Genomic DNA, 26,966 nt, shown 5'->3' with positions numbered 1-26,966 from the left:
GCCATTGTGAGCACCGTACCTTCATCCACTGTGACCTCACTGGGTGCACACATGTCACGCTTCGGGTGGATGCATACCAACCACTACTCTGCCATAATTATTCAGGCCTGCACAAGATGCTGTGATATGGGGACAAGACATTCTCCATTTGTCTGAATGGGACTGTGACAACCATCTCCATGGACAGGCTCAAGCCAGCCTACATCCTAGAGCGCCCTCCAACCAAAGAGAATGTACCATGGAGGAGGAGCTGCTACCACCTGGCACTGGATCCAGCTGCAGCACCATCAGCACCACACCCAATATGATGCAGGCCAACACTGTCCTTTGTGCTGTCCCCGACGTGCCACCGGCATTGCCACTCCTGACGCCGTATTCGACACACTACCAGCCGACGCTGCCTCTGGTTCATCACTAACCGACTACATGAGTGACACATGCCACAGTGCCTGGGACATCAACATCATAGTACCTTTTTGCAGCTGCCAGCCAATGTAGACAGCACCCCGCCTCCACAGGCACCTGCCACACCCAAGAGAGTGTTGTCACCACTACCACTAGCACCTGCACAACTGAAGCAATGATGCTACTTCACACACTCCCAACGCCATGTGCAGGAGCTGCCCATGCCTCTCCTCTCATGGGAAACCACAGCACAAGCGTAAGCATGCCCCCTCCCCAGCAAGCATTATCATTCGCCTTCAAACACCGCTCTGTGCGGTTTGGTTGACATCGGTGTTTTCCTCTCAAAAGGGGGAACTGTGTGGTAACTTCTTCCATTGGGCTATGCAGACTGGAAACCAGCGCCCCAACATCCTCACTGGTCACTTCCACTGGAGGAAGAACTTAGATGGTCACACTTTCTGGATGTGAGGCATGCCAAACCATCGCTCGAGCATTCTCCTGTTCTGCTCAAATGAGGTAACACCTAGAGCTGTGCTCTCAGCAGCTCACCCATGCAATGCCACATGGCTTGTCATCTGCCACTTTTTGCCGGGATATGCACGAACTGCAGAAGTCTTATCCCACATTTGCTGTCAGTATTCTGTCACAGTGTGTTTACCAAGAGGAGTGTTACCATATTTTTCCATGCCATCTTCCTGAGCTGCATCTCCTTGAGCCGCTTCTATTGACTATGGGTTTAAAAAGCCTGATTATAACAGGTTTTTCTGGGCCATCAGTCAATGCCAAACAAATACTGTAAAGGATTTGTGGCCTACCCAGTCCAGACTCCCCCGGCCATGCTCTTGGCAGCTTGCCCGCCCAATGCCATGTGGCTTGAGTTGTTGTCTGCCAAATTTTGTGGCAGTATGCAAAAACTGAAGAATTCTTATCCCACATTTGGTGTCAGTGTTCTGTCACAGTTTTTTTAACAAGAGGAGTGCTACTGAGTTTTTCCACACCAGCTGTGCCTCCTTGAGCTGCTTCTGTTGCCTATAGGTGTATGAAGCTTGATGCTGGGAGCCTGGTTCACGCTCCCAGTATCAGCAGTTGGAATACTTCATGCAGTGCAGTGCAAATAATGCAGTGAAGTGCAGTGAGTGCCAGGTGTACCTGGCAGGTTTATTGCTATTCTGCCCCCAGCCCTTTTGGCACCCCATTTGCCACTAAGCTCGCCATTGTAGTGGGTTTTTCTGAGCCACCAGATGATTCCAAACCATTAGTGGCCCACCTAGTCCATAGTCCCAACCCTTATGAGGTCCTCCTTGATTAAAACATATTATCTTGTTTACTTTTTACTGTAGTCATTAGCTTTTAGGTATAATATGTTAGAACCAGCCCACACAGCTTGTCCAGTGCACTCCACCATTTATTGTCATCTTCCTTAACTGGCCAACCACTTAGGCATGTATGCCCCTTAGGAGTATAGAAGGCAACATAAATCATTCCTTCAATATCATTACTCACATTGTTCAGGATACCACAACAGCCGTATGAATATGGGGTCAGTGGGTTCAAGAGGACAATGCTCAACATCATGCAGAATCTTGGCAATCCTGAGCATCTAGTGCAAGAGAGGATGGACACATTGTTTGTTTGGCTGTGTATGACTTTACAGGCACATAACTTATCTTAAGTCAGGTAATGAGTCTGCAGGAAGACAAGTACCTGCAGGGAAAGTGCAATGTCATGTGGACACCCACGGACTGTTAGAACAATGACCACCATTACAAGTTCCCTTGATGCAGCAACAGAGAGTGGTGGGCCAACAGTGGTGCACCCAAAGACAAACCTAGATATAGGAATGGCACCAGTGTCTTCTCTGTTGAGTTCTGATTCTGTATACACCAGTCACAATGGATTTATTCATGTGAGAAAGCCCTGAGGGGAATGAACATGGCCAGATTGCTTTAATCATCATTACACAGGCTCAGCACCTGGCATGAAGGTATGATGTGGTGTTTGGTGTGTTACATGATCACTCTGGTTCACATAGCTCCTAATTTTGGCAACAGGTATCATACACAGTTGGGAAAAAGAGATTAGTAAACCTGGAAAGATTATGTTGATTTTAATTCAGAGACAGCAATCTATGTGTACCTGTTAATAGGGAATGCTCACAGCCAGAAGGCTCCATGTGATGTAATGTGTGAAGGAAGCAGGCAACCATGCCTAGAGATGCACTTGTGCTTCCTACAGCCAACCAAGTGACTTTGAAAATAGTCACTTTGTGACCCTCCAAGTGGTGGTATTTTCCTTTTGGAAAATTGCCACACAGGTTGCCCATGCTGCGTCAATTGTGCAACAGTGGTGGTATCAGTGGTTGCATGAACATTCTCACAGCTGCAGATGAAGTTCTGGATGTCCACACAGCACAGATGCCCACCAGGATCATTGTATTGTAAGGGCACCAGTGGCAAATTGTACAGCTACCACAGTACAGATAAGAGGAGTTGTGAGCCCAGATGTGTCAACACCAACTGTTGTGAACTAACAGATTATTAGCAGTGGTCTCATGTTCCACTCATACCACAGCACTGACATGAACATCTTGACTGGTGCCATTACAGGATCACTTGGAAGATGAAATGGTGCATCGTGTTCTTCAGCAATGAAAGCAGATTCTGCCTGCCTACAGCTGTTGGTTGTTTGCATGTATGACATGTATCTGACGAATGCTGTCTCATAGAGTGCATTTGTCTAAGACACACTGCCTTTACCCTTATGGTCTGGGATGTGATAAGCTACAACTCTCTTTCATCTTTGGTGTTCCTGGAGGAGATGCCAATCAGTGTTCGGTACATACAGAATGTTTGTAGAATATGTTGTTCCAAAAATAATGCTTGCCCACAAACTGCCCAATGGAACCCAGTGTGCTCTGTAAGATGTGCAATAACTTTCCTGTCCAACACAATCTCCAGACTCATTTCCAATTAAGCATATGTGAGATACGATGGGATGAGAAGTGCCTTGTGCGACTCGTCAGCTTGACAACTCTTACAGAACTACATGAACAGGTTGAGCAGGCATGGTACAATGAACCACACGACAGCTCTTGCCATCTGTATGATCAATGGGATGCTAGAGTCAGTGCCTGAACCGCCACCCATGGAGGCTACACCACATAATAATATGGATGTTTCAGCATGGGTCGATACCTGGGACGTCAGAACCACTTGTGCTATCGACCTGTAAATGTAATCATTTTATTACACTTACAGGTAAATAGCACTTCTGCATATATTTCTTGAGTGAACTCAAAACCTCTAAAAGAGTGCAATAATTTGATTTTCTGAAAGTGTATTTCTGATGTGTTAAGGCAGGTCATTGTGCCCTATCTTTCAGGTCTCTGACATGTTATCTTCCCATGAGGTTATACAAGTGTGTGTGTTGCCCACACTGTCCTGATCTACCCAGATGCAGAGGGTGTTTAACTGTTGCTGCATCCAGCATGTTCTCCTGAAGACATCTGGTCATAGGTTCCCAAGAGCATGGCACACCAGTACTTACCAGCCACTACAGCTGGCAACTCTGGCATAGAGTTGAAGCAGTGAGGAATAATGTCTGTATCTATTAACTCGATGCTGAGATAAGTTAGAACTATTCTCAGTGCCATAGTTGACAGCTGTATGTAGTACATGTAGCACCCTGTATACCTCAAAATCATCTATGATTTTTATTCATGTGTCATTCTAGCAACTCTGTCTATGGACAACAAGTAAAATTTTGTAATTTTCTGTTCTTCCTGGTGCTACAGTTTTAATGAATAGTGGCTTATATACATTTCTATAATGCTGAACTATTTTCCGTTACCATACTATAGCTAATGTTTTTCATGTTTTAGTAAACATGAAGGATCTTCCAAAAATTGCTGGCATAGACCTCACAATTGCAGTGGAGGAAACACAGTAATGGGAAGAATGAGTTAGCAGCAAGAACTTTATTAATCTAGCAAGTGTCAAGACATATAAAGATACCAATGGCAGGGATGAAATTGAAACATAGAGCTCTCTCTATAAGGACTGAGTATTATAACTGTTTATGTTAGTGGATTAAATTAACTACAATGGGCTTGAATGACTATGTAAATTGTTTACTTTTGCTTTAAATGCGAACATTTTAGGTTAGGCTTTACCGTGACTGTTATTGACATTAAATGAAACAACAAGTTTACTGTTACCAGTCACCATTTTATTTATTTCCATGACATGTTTCAAAGGTTTAAACATCCATCATTGGGTGGATTTACATTAGTTAGTATGACATTTGTGTGTGTTGTGTTACGATTTTTGGAGGAACTAGTGGCCCTGCCTCCATTGGTCACAGGTTCCTTTCGCTGTCATAACACATCACATATATACTGTTACATTTGTAAACAAATGTTTTACAAATGTGACACTATACATGTGATTTGTTATGACAGTGAAAGGAACCTGTGACCACTATGTGACCACTGTGTGTAAACAAATGTTTACAAATGTGACAGTATACATGTGATGTATTACAACAGCAAAAGGAACCTGTGACCACTGGAGGCAGCACCACAATTTCCTCCAAAAAATTGTAACACAACACACACACAAATGTCATACTAACTAATGTAAATCCACCTGATGATGGAGGCTTAAACCTTTGAAACGCGTTATGGAAATAAATAAAATGGTAACTGGTAACAGTAAACTTGTTGCTTCATTTAATGGTTACTATTGCTCACTTACCTTTCACCCTACCTTACCTTTTACTATATCTCTTACCTTACTTCTTGGTTCACCTTAGACTTTACGTTATCTAACATTTTATCTTACCTTACCTTTTATGTTACTGTAACTTTTACTTTATCTTCTCCCTTTTATTTTACCATTCCTAAGTACTTAGGGATGGTTCTATCTGGCAGTACTGTTCTCACTGCCCTGGTGCCAGGAGCTTGTGCCTTCTGCAGTTATGTTTGCCAACTTAACAGGACCTGTGAGAAATTCTCTACTCAGAGAGAAAAGTAAAGTAGTGGGCAATGGAAAGAATAAAGATGGAGCAAGACATCAAATGTAATGTTTGGCTTCTGATGCTGCAATAAAAAAAAAATGGTGGATGGAAGAGACAGACAGCACCATGAATGGGCTCTTAGACACTGCCTGACTCCCCTCCCCCCCCCCCCCCCCCCAACTACATCCCAGGCCAGGATCACATTTCCAGAGATATACAGTTGGTCTGAAATATTCGTTAGGCAAAGAAGGAGCACAGTCCATAGAGAAATCTGGACTTTTCCTGAACACAGAAAGTAGGGAACTTGTCAAAATATTTTTTCAAGACAATGAAGCAATGATGTTACTGACAAGTTTCACCACAATGTGAGCTGATTTTTAGGTAACTATCATGATGATGGATAGGTTGTAGCCATGTGGTAAGAACTCAAGAAAGTATGGTGAAGCAATGTAGTATGCCAAGAACTGTTACAAAGCTGGTAAGAGGTGGCTTTGTATGAGTGGTGGTGTCTCAGACTGTGTTTCTGTATGAAACTGTATGTGACACGGTTCAATCTTAGGTCTAATGTTCAAAAGGTTAATTGATATGGTAGAGAATTAATACTTTCATTTGATATTATCTGTTTGGTTATCCCTGGTGAAATTCTCCTATGCATCCTTCTTAAAATTACTTTTGCTCTTTTATGAGAAAAATGTACTCTCAAAGGAAGAGGTCCTTGTGAAAAAATCATGCTTATACCATTTTATGTGTGACTATCATCCAGCATTTTATATTTCAGTGGCAACCACCAGGTACGTCATGTGCATAACATGCAGGCAGCATATTTATAGCATATATGAGTAACCAGTAACAATTTTGTTTTGGTTTACTTTTTTAAAACAGCAGCTAATTTAAACATCCACTGTTAGATGTCTTGGATACTTGTTTCAAAACACATTGTACATTGATTTACATGTGACCTGTCCCATGATCAATTGAAATTCAGTTTGAAATCATTATTTTTTGTTTATGATAGGGTAAACCACCTGTAAATCAACACATCATGTTGTGGGAACATTGTACTGACAAACATCATCACTGGCAGTCAACCAGGATCTTGCACAAAACCCTCTGACTCTTGTTCACCTTATAAATGTGTTGCATTTGGATGTTCCTGAAGTGTACACTCCTTTTGTTAGTAAAAGTACACTACATTGTATCAGTGTTGTGTGATTATTCATCATAACTGCATAACATTGTAGTACTACCATCTGATTCATTTGTCCCAGGGCAACACACATACAAATAAATCAAGTACAGTGTGTTCTGATAAAATCATGTGAGCCATATGATGACAAACGTGCAAATTTGAAACCAGTAATGGTGATTTTTCATTAAGGTAAACCAAAACTAAATTGTGGTTGGTTGCTTCTGTACATTATAAACACTCTGTGACACACAACAGCACTGGCTCTTCAAAAATGTCATTATTTGACAAAATAACGACCAGCTTGTCTATGACGAACTTGGTGTTGCATTTAATGACCCAAATAAATTTCTCAACAACAAATGTCTGGGTAGGGATGGCCTGCACCTAAACAGACTAGGTGCAATGACTTTCAGCAAAATGCTCCTGGACTTATGTAAAATTATAAAAAATAAGGGAAACTAATACGGTCTGCATGGGGAGACTATCCAACAATACCATAAGCAAACAAAAAACACGAGTGTAATCATAATAAGGAAGCAGTTGAACCAACACAGAACAACATTAAAATGAAAAAAAGTGGGAATGCAAATAGTTTTGGCAAAAATTACTTAAAAGTTGTTCACCGAACTATATGTTCCCTAGCAAATAAGACCCAACAGCTAGAAGTGGAGCTGGAGTCTACAGAGTGCTCAGTTGATTGTCTCACTGAGCATTGGTGCAATGAGGCTGAAATTAGTCAATTAGTCTTGCAGTCTTATAATTTAGTATGTGCATACTGTAGGACTTCTATGAAGTGTGGAGGGTGCTGTATTTATGCAAAACAAAATTATCAGTATAAGACCAGAAGTGATTTAGGTGTAATCAGTGAAGAGCAGCATTTTGAACTGGCGGCAGTTGAAATCAGGGACCAATACAGGTGTAGGAATTTGATTATCTTATGTATATACAGATCTCTTAGTGGAGACTTCAACATCTTTTTCTCCAAACTTAATCATGTTCTTGATAAGATATCCACTCCAAAGAACCACATTCTCATATGTGGAGACCTAAATGTAGATAAACTGAATCCTGATTCTACATGGGACTCATTACAAAGTCTTGCTCAAAGTTTCAATCTAGTTCCAATGGTTAACAGTGCAACCAGAATAACAAAATACTCAAAGACACCTGTTGATCGGGTATTAACAGGTTTAGGCAAAGAAAACTGTGAGGTGGTGGTAGCAGAGCTAGGATTATTTGATCACTCAGATCACATCATTAATATAAAAGTGGCTCCAGAAGAAACAAAGAAAATGCATATTTACAGACGAATTTTTTCTAAACAAAATAAACATGAGTTTGCCAAACAGATAGCAGGACAAACATGGGACTCAGTATATTCAGAGGTAGATGCAAATGAAAAATTCAAAAATTTCATGACATTGTTTAAATTAAATTTTGAAGAAACATTTCCTAAAGTATTATGTCCATTATCAACAGCAGGAAAAAACAAGTGGATCACAAAAGGCATCAAAAAATCGTCTGAAACACTAAAGTACCTGAGCTCCATTAAACACAGCCAAACTAATCCTGCTTTCTCACTCTTTTGTAAAAGATATAGGAAAACATATAGGAAAATATTGCTTACAGAAAAGAGAGCTCATAACTCCAAACTGGTGCTCTCTGCTGAAAACAACAATAAGGCAGTATGGAAGATTGTGAAGCAGGAAACTGGTACCAGGAAAATGAATCTGTCAAACTTGAAAATCGAAGAGGAAGGGACTCTAATAAAAGACCCAATATGTTTGGCAAACTATATAAATGATTACTTTAGTAGCATAGGAATAAAATTACAGGAAAATTTTCTAACAGCCCCTAGGCCAAAAAGCCAAATAATGGTGTATCACACTCAATGGTGTTATTCCCTACAACACAGGAAGAAGTCTATAAATCAGTCAGCAAACTGAAAAACAAAAACTCAGCTGGTCTGGATGAAGTCCCCATTTTTATAATTAAGGACTATATCAAGAGCCTACTTCCACCTTTACTTGATATTATAAATCAATCTTTCAAGCAGGGCTACTTTCCAGACTATTTAAAATATGCTAAATTACTACCTCTCTTCAAAAAAGGTGATGCAGGAAAAACTGAAAATTGTAGGCCAATTTCTTCACTCTATGTTTTGCAAAAATATTAGAAACTATTATGAAAGATAGCTAATGAATTATTTAAATAAATACAACTTACTGTCTGTTGACCAGTTTGGATTTAGATCAGGAAAAAGCACAGAATCAGCAACAGCACACCTCACATTCTAGAAGCATTAGATAAAGGGAACGACGCAACAGGTATATTTCTTGATCTAACCAAAGCGCTTGATACAGTAGACCACAACATATTGTTAAATAAGTTAGATGAACTGGGAATAAGGGAGCTTGTGAAAAAGTGGTTCCGGTCATATCTAAAAATAGAAGACAGATAACTGAAATCTAACATTTTTCAAGTTGCTCAAACTACATTGTAAAGTATACTTCAGACCCAAATTATGTAAATATAGGTGTCCCACAGGGTAGTGTCCTTGGCCCACTACTATTCCTCATTTACATAAATCACTTCCCACAGAGCACCAAGCATGGACAAACAATATTGTTTGCAGATGACTCAAATGTTCTAATCAGTGACAAATCACCAGATGCACTGAAAAAAAAAACCCGAACAAACACTAAACAGTGTACATGAGTGGGCATCCAATAATAAACTAACACTGAATTAAAAAAAAAAAAAAAAAACAAATGCTGTTAACTTCTATGTCTGCAAAAAACCACACTATAACAACTTTAAGTTAAACGATGAAACTATAGAATGTGTAGACTACACAAAATTTCTTGGTATGCATGTTGAGAGTCAGTTAAAGTGGGAAGAACATATTAAAATACTTAGTAACAGAATCGCTACAGCATGCTATACTCTTGGAATTCTGACTGCAGTGTGTGATACTACATGTGTCAGATCTGTATATTTTTCTTATATCCACTCTGTTATTACCTATGGAATAATATTTTGGGGAGTCAACAGTAAAAATATTCAAACAGTTTTCAAATTACAGAAAAAGCAATTCGTATAATAACCAAGAGTGGTAGTAGGGCTCACTGCCTTCAACATTTCCAAAAGCTGGAAATCCTAACTGTCCCCTGTGAATACATTTTTCAAAGTATTATGTATGTAATAATAATAATAATAATAATAATAATAATAATAATAATAATATTGACTGCTATATGAAAAATTCTTTAGAACACAGCTATGAAACTAGAAACCAATATAATCTGCATCTAGAGAGGAAAAATAAAGTTAAAACTCAGCAGAGCTTGTTGTACAATGCCGTTAAATTATATAATAAATAAATCCAAAATATAAAAGATATTGAAACAATTGAACAGTTCAAAACAAAACAAAACAAAAAAAAAAAAAAAAAAAAAAATAAAAAATAAAAAAATTATTAAATAAAAATTATTACGCAGTAACAGACTATCTGAATTAAAATATGTAGTGTAATTAAAGTAGCCTGCATTGTAATACATGAGGAAATAATTATAATATGAAATCCAGAATTGTACAGTACCATAAGAAAATTAGATAAGGATATAAAACAAATGTAAGATACCTCAAAAATGTGTGTAAATATTAATTTTATGTGTATAAATTGTAGGTATTTTATATTGTATATGATTTTGCTGATGAAATCCACACAATGTAAATTGTTACATGGATTAATAAAGAAATCAATCAATCAGTCAATCAATCAGGTTAAAAGCAAACTTTCACAAAAAGCATATGGTGTCAATAGACAGCATCCTGTTGCAGAGCATGCATTAATCATGACTGTGATGTAACGTGTACTGTTTTGATTCTCACTCCCAATGTCAGTTCCTCAGAACTTTTAAAAGAGACTTGTGTTACAGCATGTGCTTAGTTCTCAGTACCTAACTGGCCACATGTAATTTTTTGGTCTTATTCTCCTTTTCTTATCTGAGTTTTTCAATATCTTTTCTTTTCATATCAATATTTTAAATTCTCTATCTCTCTCTTTCCCACACTAGATTTGACTCTCTTTTTGCCTCATTTATGATATATTTCCACTCATCTCTGATTTGCCTTGTATGCTTTCTGCTACTTCTAAAGCCTTAGCAAACCTTCTGCAATACCAAGTCATTTCCTTCCATATTTCTTGTCTGGTAAGCTGCCACTTTTCCTCCAAACTTAGGCTCTGTACTGCCAGAAGAATTAGCACCTGGTATTTTGCATACATATTTTATTATATTTTAACATAATACTACTTGGTGAGTAGATGTACCTTCTTTATTATTAACATTTTCACTTATTGCTTACTTCACATATGTGTCAGTGTATATATGGGTGTATAAACCAGTGGCAACAGTGCCTTACAGCAAGATGTACTATCTGTCCTTGCTCCCTCATCTGTCTCTCTGTTTTGAAGATGACGTTTAGAATCAGTCAACCCATGCAAATATCTAGGTGTAATGATCACACGGGCTGAGCTGTAGGTGAGGCAGGTGGAAGGCTATGGTTCATTAGGAGGATAATGGAAAACTCAGTTAGCCTACAAAGGAGACTGCTTATAGATCACTCGTGTGTCCTATGTTAGAATATTGCCCAAAGAGTGGCACAATTGGTCACAGGTTTGTTTGACTGACATGAGAGCATAATGGGAAGTAATGAAGAAAATGAATTGATAGACACTTGAAGACAGATTCAAATTATGCCTCAAAAGTCTAACAAATTTCAAGAAACTGTATTAAGTGAAAAATCTAGAGATAATGTGAGTCCTACGTTTCCTTGCTGTAGGGACCACGAAGACAAAATGAGACTAATTATGGCACCCAAAGCAGTCAAACTTCCTGCACACCATACACAACTGAAATGAGAAAAAACCCTAACATATGGTACCATGCTAAGTATCCTCACTTTACAGTGATTTGCAGAGTATGTGTATAAATGTAAATGCAGAAATTAAACTTGATCATCATCACAGTTCCAAGACAGCTCTCAATAATGAAATCATACATTTTATTCTTAGGTGAATAACTTTTATATCCAAGTTGGACATGAAAATGGAAAGGAAGCAGTCACAGGTGGATTTTTTGGGAACTTGTTCAGAACTCTGATTGAGCTTACAAATTCCACGTAAGTAGTAAAGTATCTATAATATGAATCTGTAGTGAAAATGAACTTTTGTATTTTATATGTGGAATGACAATAAGTTGAAAAATGCTTGTTCTATGCAAAGAAGCCAGTAACATAAATATCCTTAAATGGAATGTAGGACTAAGATTTACATGGTCAAGGTATTTGTTTTTGCTGACAAACTGAAGCATCAATTTTTGTTTTATAGACTTAATTTTCTGTAGTAATAAAGTGAATGAAAATTCTGTTCTTCATTCATTTTAGAGTTTTGACTAGTGTGGATGGCATTAGCTTATTGTGCAGTAGGCCTTTCCAGATATTATATTACTGAGGACTAAGGAATATGCAACCACTTTTTGATGAATCTCTGAAGAGCTTTTTTCTTTCCTTTTTCAAGGGTTTAATTGATTTTTCAAGTGTTTAATGGATTACATTCAACAGATGATCTATGATCAGAATTTGAACATTGTTAGACTTTAGAAGTACTCTGCATCATGAAAATTAAAATATACAGAACTAAAGTGTGGTAGCCATATAGTATGAACTCAGTATGTTGATAGGTTTTTCACTTTGAAGCCAAATGTAAAATCACCTGACATCTTGGTTTAAAGATTGCATGCAGAAAGAAGAAAATATTTTTATTCTAAATTTATTTTATCCAAGCAATGGCAAAATGTAAATGAAATGATGTCAAATCTAAGGAAAGCTCATTAAACCCAGCCTGTTTTAAATGATATGAGTAATTTCCTTTGTTCCAGTATAATAGTCTGATGATGATGATATATTTGTGTGGAACATGACAACTAAGTCTTAAGTGTCTACAATTACTCTTATGAGGTGAGTGTGATTAAAAGAAACGAAATGATAAACTGAAAAATGGTCAGTAAGAATTAAAATATGCTAGTTCGATAAATACCAGAGCTTAAAATGTCCCCTCCCATGCACATACTCACACTGTGAAATCAATTTATTTTTTAAATTCTAAGACTTTCAATAAAAATAGAAATGTACAAAGAACAATCTAAAGTAGAACAGTAGAAAATGACACTAGCTTATCACTGGACTAAAAAGGATGAGCCAGACAGTCTGTGTGACAGTAAAAGCTACAGCATATGATCATAGACAAGAGTTTAGGCAATACATACAGTTATATAAATTTTACCCAACTTATCTTGCTTATAAGCAAAACTGAAGGAAGATCAACACAAAGTTGCAGTTGCTCTTTTGTCAGAATATAAATATCAGTCAATTAAAATTCTACATACCAAAATGCATACAACACAGGCAGTACAAATGGATGGATCCTCTTGCTGGAGCAAGAAGCTTTGTGTAGGAGACTATATGCTATATGTAGATCGTTGAGTGCGGCTTGATCTTATTTCTGTAACCAGAAGCAGAAATGCCATGGATAGATACTTAGTTTCACCATCAACAGTTTCACATCCCTCACTCTGGTCTTTCTTCTCCCCAATGATGCATGACCTTCTGGCTCAATAGTGAGTTTATGTCTGCAAGAGACATTGTTTAATCTGTGGCTACAAGAGTTGTCCGTGGCTGCTATGTCAGTTTGCTCATTTTGCTTTATTCTCACATATGCTGATACCCTGTAGCATTCTGTCTGCTTCCAATGTATTGTAAAATGTATAATTTTTTCTCTTGGGTGCAATTGTTGAAGGGCAAAAAGAGTAATCAGGAACTGGAGCATATGAGAAACAGTATTCCTTGGTCTTGTCTTGGTTGCTCCCTACACCATTGCCTTCAGAATTAGATACAAGTCAGTGTATTATACTGTAGACATATATGTCAGGTGGTTCCTGAAGAGAGTATCACGGAAAATGATTGCATAGCCTAAGAAATCTCCTCATGTTGACATGTTTGTATACACAATGTTAAAATTGTGGTGCTCAGCTAATACAGGAGCCCCTTAAAGAACAAAAAGGGTGTAACTCACATCATCTTTATTTTGAGATATTTAACGTTTTATTAGAATTGTTATACAAAAATCCATGTTGTACTTTTTTGTGTTTTTTATCTTAAATGTCCACAATAAACTTATTTTTAACTTAAATTTACATTTTTTTGAAAATTTACCATGTTTTTGTCTGTGTACAAATGTCTGAATGTAGTTATACCACTTGTGTTGTAACCAGATGGAAGATTTTGTTGACAACAGAAACATTCATGATAGTAAAAAAATACTGTATTGATAAATTAAACACACTCAGTTAACATTACTTTCTACTCATCATCATTGCTTTTGTTTGACAATATCATGAATATAAAGGATAATTGTTACTTACTATATAGCAGAGATGCAGAGAGGCACAACAAAAAGACTGTCAAACAAGTAAGCTTTCAGTCAAAAAGGCCTTTATGGGAATTATTAGACAACACACACACACACACACACACACACACACACACACACACACACACACGCACATGCACACACACACACAAGCACACATGCAAATGCGTATCGCATACATGTGAACACAGTCTCTGGCTGCCGAGGCCAGACTGTGAGCAGCTGCGCATAATGGGAGAAGCAATCTGAGGGTGGAGGTAAGGAGGAAGCTGGGGCAGGTAGGGGGATGGACAGAAGGGTTAGGGTGGGGGACAGTAAAGTGATGTTTGTGAGAGCATACAGGAATGAAGTGGAGAGAGGGTAGGCAACTCAACATTTCTGCTATATGGTGAGTAGCAACTATCCTTTTCATAATATCGTCATTACTCCATCCTGGATTTTTCTCTGTTTGTTTCTACTTTTATCTGAGTTGTGTAGTGGGCCCAAGTCAATGGCATTCTCACTGGAAACAAGGTTCTCGTAGTAATAAACCAGGGGGACGTCTGCCGAAAGGTCTACCATGTCATTTTTTTTCCCTTTGTGACAGGGTGCAGATCTCTGTATGGCTTCCCCTGATTGATGTTACAAATATTGACAGGTTTCCCTTCTTTAGATCCTGGCATAAAGCTACAAAAAACTTATAAAATTGCATGTATTGTGAAAGAGTGCCCTTAAAAAGGATCGTGAATAGTTCACTCTTCTGGTGCTGGACCGCCTGCAAGTTTAAGCTTGACACAGGATACTCCTCACTGCCTTTCTTCCTTTTGGTAATTTTTTTAGTAGGCTCTCAACAGTCAAAAAGTCTTTGTTGGACATAACAGTTGGGTGTTGTGTGATGTCCTTAGGTTAGTTGGGTTTAAGCAGTTCTAAGTTCTAGGGGACCGATGACCATAGATGTTAAGTCCCATAGTGCTCAGAGCCATTTGAACCATTTTTTTGACATAACAGTGTTTGGATTATGCCTTCATCTGTAGTTTGAGTGCTAAGAGGGGAATGATGAGATGTGCTCCCCTACTAGTACCATTTTTTATTCAGGGGTTTTGTTTGCAGGAACTTTCTTGCCTCATTTGTCATCACCTGTGGCTCTGCAAAGTTTAGTTTCTTAAGGGCTCAGGTCATTCTACTATCAGATATTTTATAAGTTTCCAAGAAATCATTCTTTTACATACAATTTCACTTTTATCATCAATAGTAAAATAAAATGTATTAGTAGTACATTTTTCCCTTTTGGCATTAACTGCTGGTCAAAGAAATTGTGGTGCTTCTTGTTTTACCACGCCACATGTCTGTGCATTTTGAGCAGAATAAGTTCCAATTTTTTAAAAAGACTCAAACATACTTCATTGTGGTTGCTCTTAAATTCTATTAAAACATTTTTCACAGCAGCAATTGGAATTACTAAATTCTTTCCCTGCAACAGTTTTTGCTTTTCCTGTGATGAAAGATTTCCCTGCATTATATTTTCTCTTTCCTTCAGCATGTTTACACTCATTTCTTTTTCTTTTTTGGCATCTCTTTGGTCAACCCTCTACAACTGCTTCTGCTTCATCACCATCACTTTGATTGAATTTGTCATCCTCTGAAACAAAGAAATTACTATAGGTAAATCCTGTAAAATTACAGAACATTCATATCAGTCACTGATTTTCATAAAGGTACAGGAAATAGACATACAGGTTCTATTGTACTTTATGTTTACTTTTACTTACTGTTATGGACTCAGACACCCAGAAGTACAACCTGTTCTATACACCCTAGGCATAAATGTTAACAGGACTAGTGGTGTAACCACATTTTTAGTTTATGCTGTGCACACGTTTACTTTCTAATCATATAACATGTTTTGGCTCTTAATTTATACTTAATATACAAAACTATGATGTAATGAAAGCTTGTAAAGACATTAAACTTTAAATAGTTAAGAGTAATTACTCAAAAAATAAAAGAAAACCACCTCTTGCCTGCAGCACTGGATAGGTCTGAGTCTGATGATAAATACACAACAAATGTACTCAGTGTGTCAACACAACTGGATTACAGTGACATGTCTAGTGGTGTAACTCCCAATTGGACCACTTGTGCTGCTACCTGTGCAGTTGGTAGGTGACTACAACTCACACCATTTGTGCAGTTAACAAAATAATTGTTTCTACACATGATCCTGTCACTAACTAAAAAAGAAATGTGGAGTTGTGCCGCTTGTGCTTTAAAGCACTCTTGTTACAAAATAAGTAGCTGTAAATCATATTTGAACTGTTTAATTTTCTTGAATTGGTCATACTTTAAATAATTATGGATCTATTAAGAATTCACTCCAACTTTGGCAACATTCAAATATTGCGCAAGTGTGTGTGACCTGTACCGAATAGTGCTGTCAGGGCATATGTAACATATGCAAAAAAGGGCAGCACAAATGGTCATAAGTTTGTTTAACTAATGGGAAAGTGTCACAGAAGTGCTGAAAGAAACTAACTGGCCATCTCTTAAAGACAAAAGCAAGCTGTCCCATGAACATCTACTAAGTAAGTTTAAAAAACCAACTTTTAGTGATGAATCTAGAGATATACTGCAACCTTCTACATATTGCTACTGTAGAGAGTGCGAAGACAAGATTAGACTGATTACAGTGTGTACAGAGGCATTTAAGAAATCATTCTTCCCACATTCCATATGTGAATGGAATGGGGAAAGTCCTAATAACTCGTACTGTGGGAAGAACCCTCTGCCATGCACTTCTCAGTGATTTGCAGAGATTTGATGCAGTTATATAAAACATTAATATTTGCTTGACCCATTTTTAAATGATGGTTCTTTGCTCACATCTCAAATTGTCTTGTTGCTCACAAATGCTTACTGAAAAGGTGATCCATGGGTAGGCAAGCAACAGTGTTGTTTGCAGGCCACAGAAGTACAGAATGCAATCTGTATGCTTGTCATACCATAAGTAGTTGTTGTCTGGGCTGAAGTACTGGCTCCCCATGCACAGTGCAGAGGCTTTTGGTCTTATTCTAAATGCCCAAATGACAAATTTAACTCTCTCATGAAACTTCCTGGCAGATTAAAACTGTGTGCCGGACTGTGACTCGAACTTGGGATCTTTGCATTTCATGGGCATGTGCTCTACCATCTGAGCTACCCAAGCACGTCTCATGCCCCATCCTCACAGCTTTACTTCTGCCAGTACCTTGTCTCCTACCTTCCAAACTTTGCAGAAGCTATTCTGCAAAACTTGCAGAGCTGCAGAGTGAAAATCTCATTCTGGAAACATCCCCCAGTCTGTGGCTAAGCCATGTCTCCGCAATATCCTTTCTTTCAGGAGTGCTAGTTCTGCAAGTTTCGTAGAAGAGCTTTTGCAAAGTTTGGAAGGTAGGAGACGAGGTAGTGGCAGAAGTAAAGCTGTGAGGATGGGTGCGTGAGTCATACTTGGGTAGCTCAGATGGTAGAGCACTTGCCTGCAAAAGAGCAAATGTCCCGAGTTCGAGTCTCGGTCCAGCACACAGTTTTAATCTGCCAGGAAGTTTCATATCAGCACACACTCGCTACAGAATGAAAATCTCATTCTGTTAATTCTCTCATGTTGGTCTGTATCCAATATGTTATATGATGATTTGGTTGATCCCTGCAATATGCATTTATAATGAAGCTAGGACTGCACAGAAGCTCTATAAAACGGAATCAGGCAGGCTTGGTTTGTCCCCATGTCCAATGTGCAGTTAATGAATCTGAGGGATTGTGTTATCATATCCTTCAGGTCTCAAAGCCATGTAAGTTTCTGATCAAAAGTGAAGCCTCGAAACCTCACTGACTCTAAAATTTAGTACTGTGTCCCCCAATTTTAATTCAGGAAGATTAAGAGCATGGTGATAACATAGATTTCTCTGTTAGTTTTTAGTGTTCATTCCTCCAGTCTCTTAACAGTCATCTGTCAGAATGTCTCTCCTGCAAGACTTGAAGATGAACTAAAAAGTGAAAAGTCATTGACAAATAAAGAGCAATTCAGTGCAGACATAGTATTATTAATAGTTGTTACAAATACATAAACAACTACCTTGAGGGGCACCCTCCTCTTGTATAAAATGACCTGATAGCACATCACTGGCTCAATATCTGAAATATCATGGGGAGAAGAATGACCTTAACAAAACAGGAAGACATCTCCAGGAGCCCAATGGTGGAACTGTCTGATGTTGCCTTCAAGTCCAAGTAGTGCCAAAAGTCTTCTCTAAGTTGAAAAATTACCTGTTAGCTGTTAATTGCATAGGAAGAACCACTGCATAGCTTTCTTCATAGGGAAAGGTTATGAACACTGAACAATAGCTCTTGAACTCACACTGAAGGTGATTAGAGAGCTGCCTGAATTCTATGATCCAAATAAGCAGCAACTGACAGCCTGGTCCAAGGCCTTCTCCACACGGCTTGTGAGGCTAACACTAAGTCTGTTACTTGGGCATATGCAATTCTTCCATGGCTTAAATGAGGAATTAAAATAGATTCATTTCACAAGTCAGGAAATTATCTAGCTTTTTATATCCAGTTAAAAATTTTAAGGAGGATTCCCTTGCCAATCCCAGTGAGGAACTGCAACAAACCTGGTGCTGTGCCAGTTGCTGCAGCCAATGCTGGATCCATCTTATACATACACAAGGGACAGTTGTAAATTTATAATGTTCTTCCCTGTCAATTTAACCAAAAATAAACTATTTTAATAATAATACCAATTTCCTTATCAATCTTGATAAAAAGTAAAATTGTTGGTGTTTCATTGTGTAAGAGAGATATTATCACAGCAGCAAGTGGGTAAAGTGTTGGATTCTTTGTTTGGCATGTGAAATGATGTGGAAAAATTGTTTAGGGGCAAGATAAAACTTATATTTTATTAACACATGAAGATATTTTACATATAGGCTATGCTGTTGGTCTCATTGTCAATCAACACCCACAGAATATTTCACAGAGGTCTAATGCACTAATCACAAATTGTCCTATGCACACATTTCTCCAACACTCTCCTTGAACAACTATCTCTCAGATACCAAACACAACACTTCACAGGTTAGACAATGTTTCACCAACTTCTGAAACTTGTCTTTATTGAGAGGCTTGGTTATAAAATCTGATAATTCCTTCTCTGCATAGATAATTGATGGTTATGCTTCCCTGCTCCAGATGAACTCTGATAAAGTAGTACTTTATGTCAATATGTTTCGGTCTCACACTAGGGGCATTATGGTTGTCAAGCTTAATAGCTCTCATATTATCACAAAATGTCACAGCTGGTTTTATTTTTGTAAGACATTCTACTTCACCCATCAGTGTTCTGATACATAAGCTTCTTCAATAGTGGAGGATAATACCATATATTCAGCTTCCACAGTGCTCAAAGCAACTGTCCTCTGTCTCTTACATGACCAGGATATCAATCCTCCCATTATTTTAAAGCAACTTCCAGGTCTGCTTTCCAGCTCGCTTCCACAGTCTACATCACTGAACTCTTCTAAATTTACATTTCCCTTTTTATAATCTGCAATTCCCTTTAAATATCTGCACATACTCTTGATTTCCATCCACTGTTTTTCTCTTTGATGATTGCAAAACTTGCTTACAGCATTTGTGGCAAATGCAATGTCTGGTCCGGGAGTCTGGTTCAAGTACAGTAGATTTCCTACAGCTTCCAAATAGGGTACACTTTCCTTACATTTCTTGCCCTCATCAGGTAGTAACAGTTTTGCACTATTTTCCATTGGAGTAGAAATAGGCTTACACTCTTCCATACTGAATTTTTCTATCATTTTTCTTGTATACAGAGATTGATCAATCCATAATTCTTCCCTGTTGGTACTTCTTAGAATCTTCATGCCTAAGTATCAACTAACTTCACCCAAGTGATACATATTAAATTCTGACTGTAACTGTTTTTCTTAAAAAGATCCACTTTATTTTCACTGTTGGTCAAAGTAAAAAACAAAAATCATCTGCTCATATGGCCCTGATTCTAATTTCTTCCTGCTTCTTTTGTAACATATACTTTGATCTGCTTCTGACTGTGGCATGCCTTTGAATCTATACATGCCTTTCTTGGAACACCAAACTTTTCTTTTCCATTGATAAGGTCTTCTAACTTCATTAGGTAGGATCAAGTATATTTCCCCTCCCAGCTTTCCATTCAGATAGGCTGTTTTCAAGTCCATCTGATGAATTAACGGGCCTTCCCTTACTGCAAGAGTTAAAAGGTATCTTAATGATAAATATTTCACCACTGGTGAGAGGGTCTCATGACAATCTGTCCCTTATTTCTGACAGTATCCCTTGAATTTTAGTATTGAACTCTCAGGATTTTTAATATTTAATACCACCTTGTTCTTAGTGCCTTTTTATTTTCAAGCAAGTCAACCCATTTATATGAATCATTATAAAAAATGATTATGATTTTTTTTCCATCAACTCTGACCAACTTTGAGCATTGGTACTTGCCAAGGATTCATTTATTGCAGTGGATTCACTGTTGAAGGTTTGGGCAAGATACATTTCGTAGTCTTGATATCTTTCTGGTTTTATTATACAAGTAGAACACCTTAAATTGACTTCCACTGTTGAATATTCTTCCTCAATTTCACTATCAGGTAGTGTATCAGATTGCTCTTCATCCTTATCTTCCCCTGTTTTAGTTTCCATATCTTCTTCAGCATTATTACTCCTTATATTTTGTTAAATTACTGTAATATTTTGACTTTATTTTATGTTTTTAATCCTCTAAAAACACTAAATCTCTGTTGCTTATTATTTTCTTAGTCACAGGATTACAAAATCTGTATCCTTCTGAATCATCACAGTATCCAACATAATATATTTCTGTAATTTTGTATCCTGCTAACCTCTTAATGGTTTTGGAATCTGAACCATGGCTTCATATCCAAAGACTTAAGTGCCTTCGATCCAGTTTCTCATCAGTTTATACTTCAAAAAGTGTCATGTTTCCCAAAGCTTCAGTAGGTGTTAATTAAATACACCACTGTTGACACTGCCTCTGCCCAAAAATACTTAGGTAGTTCAGCATCACTTAGCATACTTCTTTCCTTCTCTGCAACAGTTTTGTTGGCATGTTCACAAACTCCATTCTGTAAGGGATTGTAGTGAATGGCATTCTGATGCCTGATACCCATTTCATTCAACTATTCCTTAAACTGTCTATTTACATATTCTGATTCATTGTCTGATCTAATAATTTTAATTTTCCTCCCCATCTGTCTTTCAACCATTTTACAATAAATAGCAAATATATCACTCACTTGATCCTTGGTACTTTGAAGTAAGCGTAAATGTATCTTAGAAAAATAACCTATGAATGTCACGAAATAGTAACTACTTCCAAAGGATTTATTCTCCATAGGTTGACAGAGATATATGTGAATGAGTTGCAAGACTTCTGTAGATCTGATTTAAATGATGCTCTGGCCTGCTTCCCTTGCAAACATACCTCACATTTGTATTATTCTTTCCGGAGTTTTACATCGCAGTTGCCACATTCTTCAATGAGGCCATACTTTGTCATTTCAAATGTCCAAATCTCCTGCGCCACAGAAAACTCTTTGCAGTATAAACAGGGTGATTTCCAGTTTCAGCAACATCTTTAACTGTATTTAGTTTGAAAATACATTTTACATTAGTTGCAGCAGCTACAATATTGGCACAAGAGTCAATTATTTAGGCTCCCTCTACATCAAAGATAACTGTGTTACCCTTCTTTGATATTTCACTTACCAACAGCATATTAGTTGCAATATTCTTCAAATAATGTACATCATGAACAGTATCAATTTGTTTTTTTCCACTCACTAGCAAATGAAAGTTCACACTTTAACTTAGTCCCATCAACTGTGAAAATTCCAATGTCAGTCCTTGAGTGAATATCATAGAACACTGATGGAGCTTCAACAATATGCAACAATGTTCCTGGATCTAGAAATCATTCTGCATGGTTGTCACTTGCTTCACTAAAAGAATAAAAACAAATGGGTAATTTTCCTTTCAGAACTACTCGAATTAACATGCTTCTTTTCACGAATACTCAAACTTTCATTGCACTCTGATGAAAAATGTCCAATCCTCTGTCATCTGAAACATTTTATTGGCTTCTTCTTCTTCTTGTATTTATATTATAAAGCCAATGCTATTTCTATCTTTGGATCATAAGAAACTGGCTCATTTTTCATGCCCTGTAGAATCTTTGCCTTCACACTATCCACTGTCAAGGTATTTCCAAACTTTCCAAACACAGGTGCATATTTCTCTGGTAGTCCAACTAACAACAAAGTGCAAACCCATTCATCTGTAATTCCAAAAGCAATATTCCTCAAATAATTTGAGATTCAAATTATTTTATTCATGTATTCATCCACATTTATTGCACTTGTTCAATCTTGTAGTTATCCGCTCATGGGTTAATCCTACTTTTCTGGTTAAACTTCCATCATCAAATATGTTTTTCAGTTTGCCCCCATACCTCCTTTGCTGATGTAGCCTTTTCTATGCGAACATAATTTACTGGACCAATCATAAGGATAATTAGTTTTGACTTTTGATACTTAGCAGAAAAACGTGATTCTGTAGATTTCAATGTACCATTTATGATGCCCCACAGGTCATTCAAATGCAAATACACCTCAATGGAAAATTTCCAAGTTGCATAGTTCTCACAACCTACGAGCTGCTCTATTTGTGGTACCTGTGTTGTATTCATCTTAACAGTCACTTTTATTCACTGTACAGACAATGCAACTTTATACAAACTTTGCATACTTTTGCACAAAACACATCACCATGAACCCATAAGCTGTAGGATTCTGAGTTTAGCACAGCAAAATGATGTGGATAAATTGCGTAGAGACAAGGTAAAACTTATATTTTATCAACACATGAACAATAACATACAGGCTATGCACATGATCTTGTTGCCAATCAACAACCACAGAAATTGTTTCACAGAGATCTAATGCACTCAGCACAAAGTGTCCTATGCAAAACTAAACCACTGGAAAAAATACTTTGTTCACATTTCTCTAATGGAAAGGAAAGTTAGATTATTAAATTCCAATGCTTTTATAAGTACTGGGTGATCAAAAAGTCAGTATAAATTTGAAAACTGAATAAATCATGGAATAATGTAGATAGAGAGGTACAAATTGACACACAAGTTTGGAATGACATGGGGTTTTATTAGAACCAAAAAAATACAAAAGTTCAAAAAATGTCTGACAGATGGTGCTCCATCTGATCAGAATAGCAATAATTAGCATAACAAAGTAAGACAAAGCAAAGATGATGTTCTTTACAGGAAACGCTCACTCAATATGTCCACCATCATTCATCGACAATAGCTGTAGTCGAGGAATAATGTTGTGAACAGCAGTGTAAAGCATGTTCGGAGTTATGGTGAGGCACTGGCGTCGGATGTTGTCTTTCAGCATCCCTAGAGATGTTGGTCAATCACGATACACTTGCGACTTCCGGTAACCCCAAAGCCAATAATCGCATGGTCTGGGGACTTGGGAGGCCAAGCATGACGAAAGTGGCGGTTGAGCACACGATCATCACCAAACGACACACGCAAGAGATCTAACACTCGTCTAGCAATATGGGGTGGAGCGCCATCCTGCATAAACATCGTATGTTCCAGCAGGTGTTTATCAGTCAGGCTGGGGATGATGCGATTCTATAACATATTGGCGTACCTCTCACCCATCACGGTAGCAGCCACAAAACCAGAATCATGCATTTCCATGAAGAAAAAAGGCCCAATAACGGTAGCTGTGGCAAATCCAACCTCTACCGTGACTTTCTCATTGTGCAATGGAGTTTCCACTACAGTTCTAGGATTTTCGGTTGAACAAATTCTGTAGTTGTGGGCGTTGACATACCCTCGGAGCGTGAAACGAGCTTCGTTGGTCCAAAACATGTTACTCATCCATTCCTCATCTTCCGCCATCTTTTGAAACGTTCACACTGCAAATGCCCTCCGATTCACTAAATCGCCAGGTAACAGTTCATGATGCCGATGGATTTTGTATGGATAGCATCGGAGGGTACGCCTAAGTGCCAACCAAACAGTAGTGTACGGAATGCCGGTGCAATGTGCGACTGCACGAGCGCTGACTTCCCCATTTCTTCCTGAACTGTCTCAGCAGCATTACGCCTTGTGCTCGGTTGGCCACTACAGGGTCTACTGTCTAAACAACCCGTGTCTTCTAACTTCGAAATCATTCTCGCCACAGCTGAATGTGTCAAGGAACCCTTACCCATTCGAATCCCCTTGCTATGGTGATAGGATCATAACCCTGAACTAGCACATTACCCATTCTGATAATACAGCTTCACTAAAAGTGCCTTTTCAGGTAACGTCAACATGCTGCGACTGTTGGCGCATCTGATTCTCTCTCTCATTACAGCTCCTTTTATACACGATTGTCATGTGCAGTCACTGACGTTTTGCTGTCCAGCGCCATCTGTCAGACATTTTGTGAACTTTGTTTTTTTTTGTTTTTTTTTGTTTTTTTTTTTTCTCCTTCTAATAAAACCCCATGTCATTCCAAACATGTGTGTCAATTTTTACCTCTCTATCTACATTATTCCATGTTTTATTAAGTTTTCAAATTTATACTGACTTTTTGATCACCCGGTATATTACTCATCTTTATAGTCCTTGATGTCAAGGTCCAGGTCCTTTCAACAACAAATTTTTTTGAGAAATCCACAAAACACTCAGAAAAATTTCTTCTGAATATCTGTCTAATAATGCAACCTTCACTAATTAACGTCTGTTTCCAAGTAAAACAAGATTTGCACTACCAAACAATTTTTCATAATTTGTTATTACAACATTCTTAACTACACATAATTTGTTCAAAAATATTATTTTATGTTGTATTTTGATTCCAATACAGCAATTTCTCTAATCAACATATTAAATAACAATAGTTATTATGAAAAGGATCATGGTTAATTGTGACAGTATTTTTTTTGGTGCCTAACTGCAACTCAGCATCTCTGCTATATGGTGAGTAGCAACTATCCTTTTCGTAACAATTACTTTGCTCAAAAAATAAGCTTGTAAAGCAAAGACAGAATTACGTACACAAAGGTATCAAATACTTCAGTTATAGATTGGTGTCAAATTATTAATTAACCCTTGGATATTACTTACATATCAGATTTAATCATTGATGGAATTAAAGTTCCAACTACCCCTCTCAGCATGCACCTAGTATTGTGGCTGGCTGTGATAGTGAAAGTCAAGTTCCCATCTATGACCTGCAATGTGTTTCCTTATTGTACTACATTAAAAGGGCATTTCTGACATCTTAATGGCTTCCCATACAAAGGGTGGTTTATTAGAATGACTGACAAATTTCACAAACTATGGCATATTTTTGGTCTCCTTAATTTTAAATACAGTGGCTTTTTGGCCTTGCTTCTTGAGAGGCTGTGAGTGCAGGTCCTCATCCCCTTCCCACTGAGAAGCATGTGTGAGGCTTGGAGATCACAAGAATAGATTGGAGGCCGAGAATTACACAATTGCAGTGGTCAAGCATGTGTTCTGACCTTATGTTGAGATGACATAGATCTAGCAAGAAGCCCCTAATAGCTCAACCATGCAGGCATGTTGTGACCGAGCACCATAACATATGATGTGCATTAAAATATCCACAAATGTGAAACAGTTGAGGAAACTATGTGATGAGATTTTTAGCCTGATTGTGCAGAGCTTTATTATGAGGAAATTGTAGGAAGCATATTGTCATACTATCTGGCACATACAGTATTTCAGCAGTTTCTTGCAAACTGGTGTGTATTTGTCATTGATAAATACTGTCACTAGGCCATCATCCGTCTCACCACCAAGTTCTTCCTTTCTGTGCAGGCATCAGTGTTTTTGAGGTGAGTCTCCTGGAGAGGTAAACACATCAGCCACCACTGTAGTAAGAGTTTTAGTTCCTCCACAAAAATCCTGAACCCACCAAAGTCTTGTTGCAGCACTGGAAGCATTTATCAGTGACGTTTCCCTTCTTCTGTACCCTTATCTTACTACTGAGACTGTAATCATTCAACCTTTGGAGGCTTAGAGGAGACACTGGTTGGTTCCCTTTCCTAAACTTCTAACCTCACTACTCCTTCAAATGAGCCCTTTTTCATCTAACAGAGCTAGTAATGAACGTTCAGAGTGCTTTGGACACACTTCATTCAGTAAAATGACCACAGGCTTCCAGTTGCATCAAGTGGTTAAAATGCTATGAGCTTCCAGCCAAGTACTCCTTGGCTGTTATTAAGTGAAATAAGTGCTGATGAGCTGTCAGTGCTAACTGACAGCTGTGATGTCCTTGGAGCTCATGGCATCATCAATCATGAGCATATGCTGAAACCATGTTTGAGGTTGCCACTCCTCGTTTACTGACATATTCTAATTTGTCTAGCAGGATATCATGTTGGACAGTGTGAAATTTTTCAATTAATTTCAACTATTTTGATGATGTGACAACAGACATGTGGTAAATGTTAGTTTCTTTCAGTTTCTCTTCACCAGAGTCAGGAAATATATTGCTTCTCTCATGTATATCCTACAAAGCAACCATGGAGGTAAAAATGATGGAACTGAGCCCAGTCACAACTGGAACAGGTAAAGTGGTACAAAATTTGCCCTACCCCATAAAACACACATGAAAAAAAGGTAATATTGCATTGCCATCCAGTTATGAGCTATTTTGAAAGTTTCAAGTCTGTAGCTCATTGGGAAGCTAGTTTAAAACCAACTAAAATTTTTTTACCAAGCAGACA

General features: G+C 37.9%; 1 protein-coding gene across 1 annotated transcript in view; it reads left to right on the top strand.

Annotated features, from left to right (window-relative positions):
* Positions 1–238: 238 nt before the first annotated feature.
* The window catches only part of LOC124620281 (probable glutamate receptor), a 185,506-nt gene continuing 158,778 nt past the window's right edge, over positions 239–26,966 (top strand). Inside the window, exons 1-2 of the mRNA XM_047146949.1 lie at positions 239–406; positions 11,688–11,794. Of these exons, the coding sequence (XP_047002905.1) occupies positions 239–406; positions 11,688–11,794 (275 nt within the window). The remainder of the gene's footprint in view (positions 407–11,687; positions 11,795–26,966) is intronic.

The sequence above is a fragment of the Schistocerca americana genome, chromosome 6 (assembly GCF_021461395.2).
Source record: "Schistocerca americana isolate TAMUIC-IGC-003095 chromosome 6, iqSchAmer2.1, whole genome shotgun sequence".
Taxonomy (NCBI): Eukaryota; Metazoa; Arthropoda; class Insecta; order Orthoptera; family Acrididae; genus Schistocerca; species Schistocerca americana.
The sequence above is the reverse complement of the archived record's forward strand: the minus strand, read 5'-3'. Positions and strand labels throughout refer to the sequence as shown.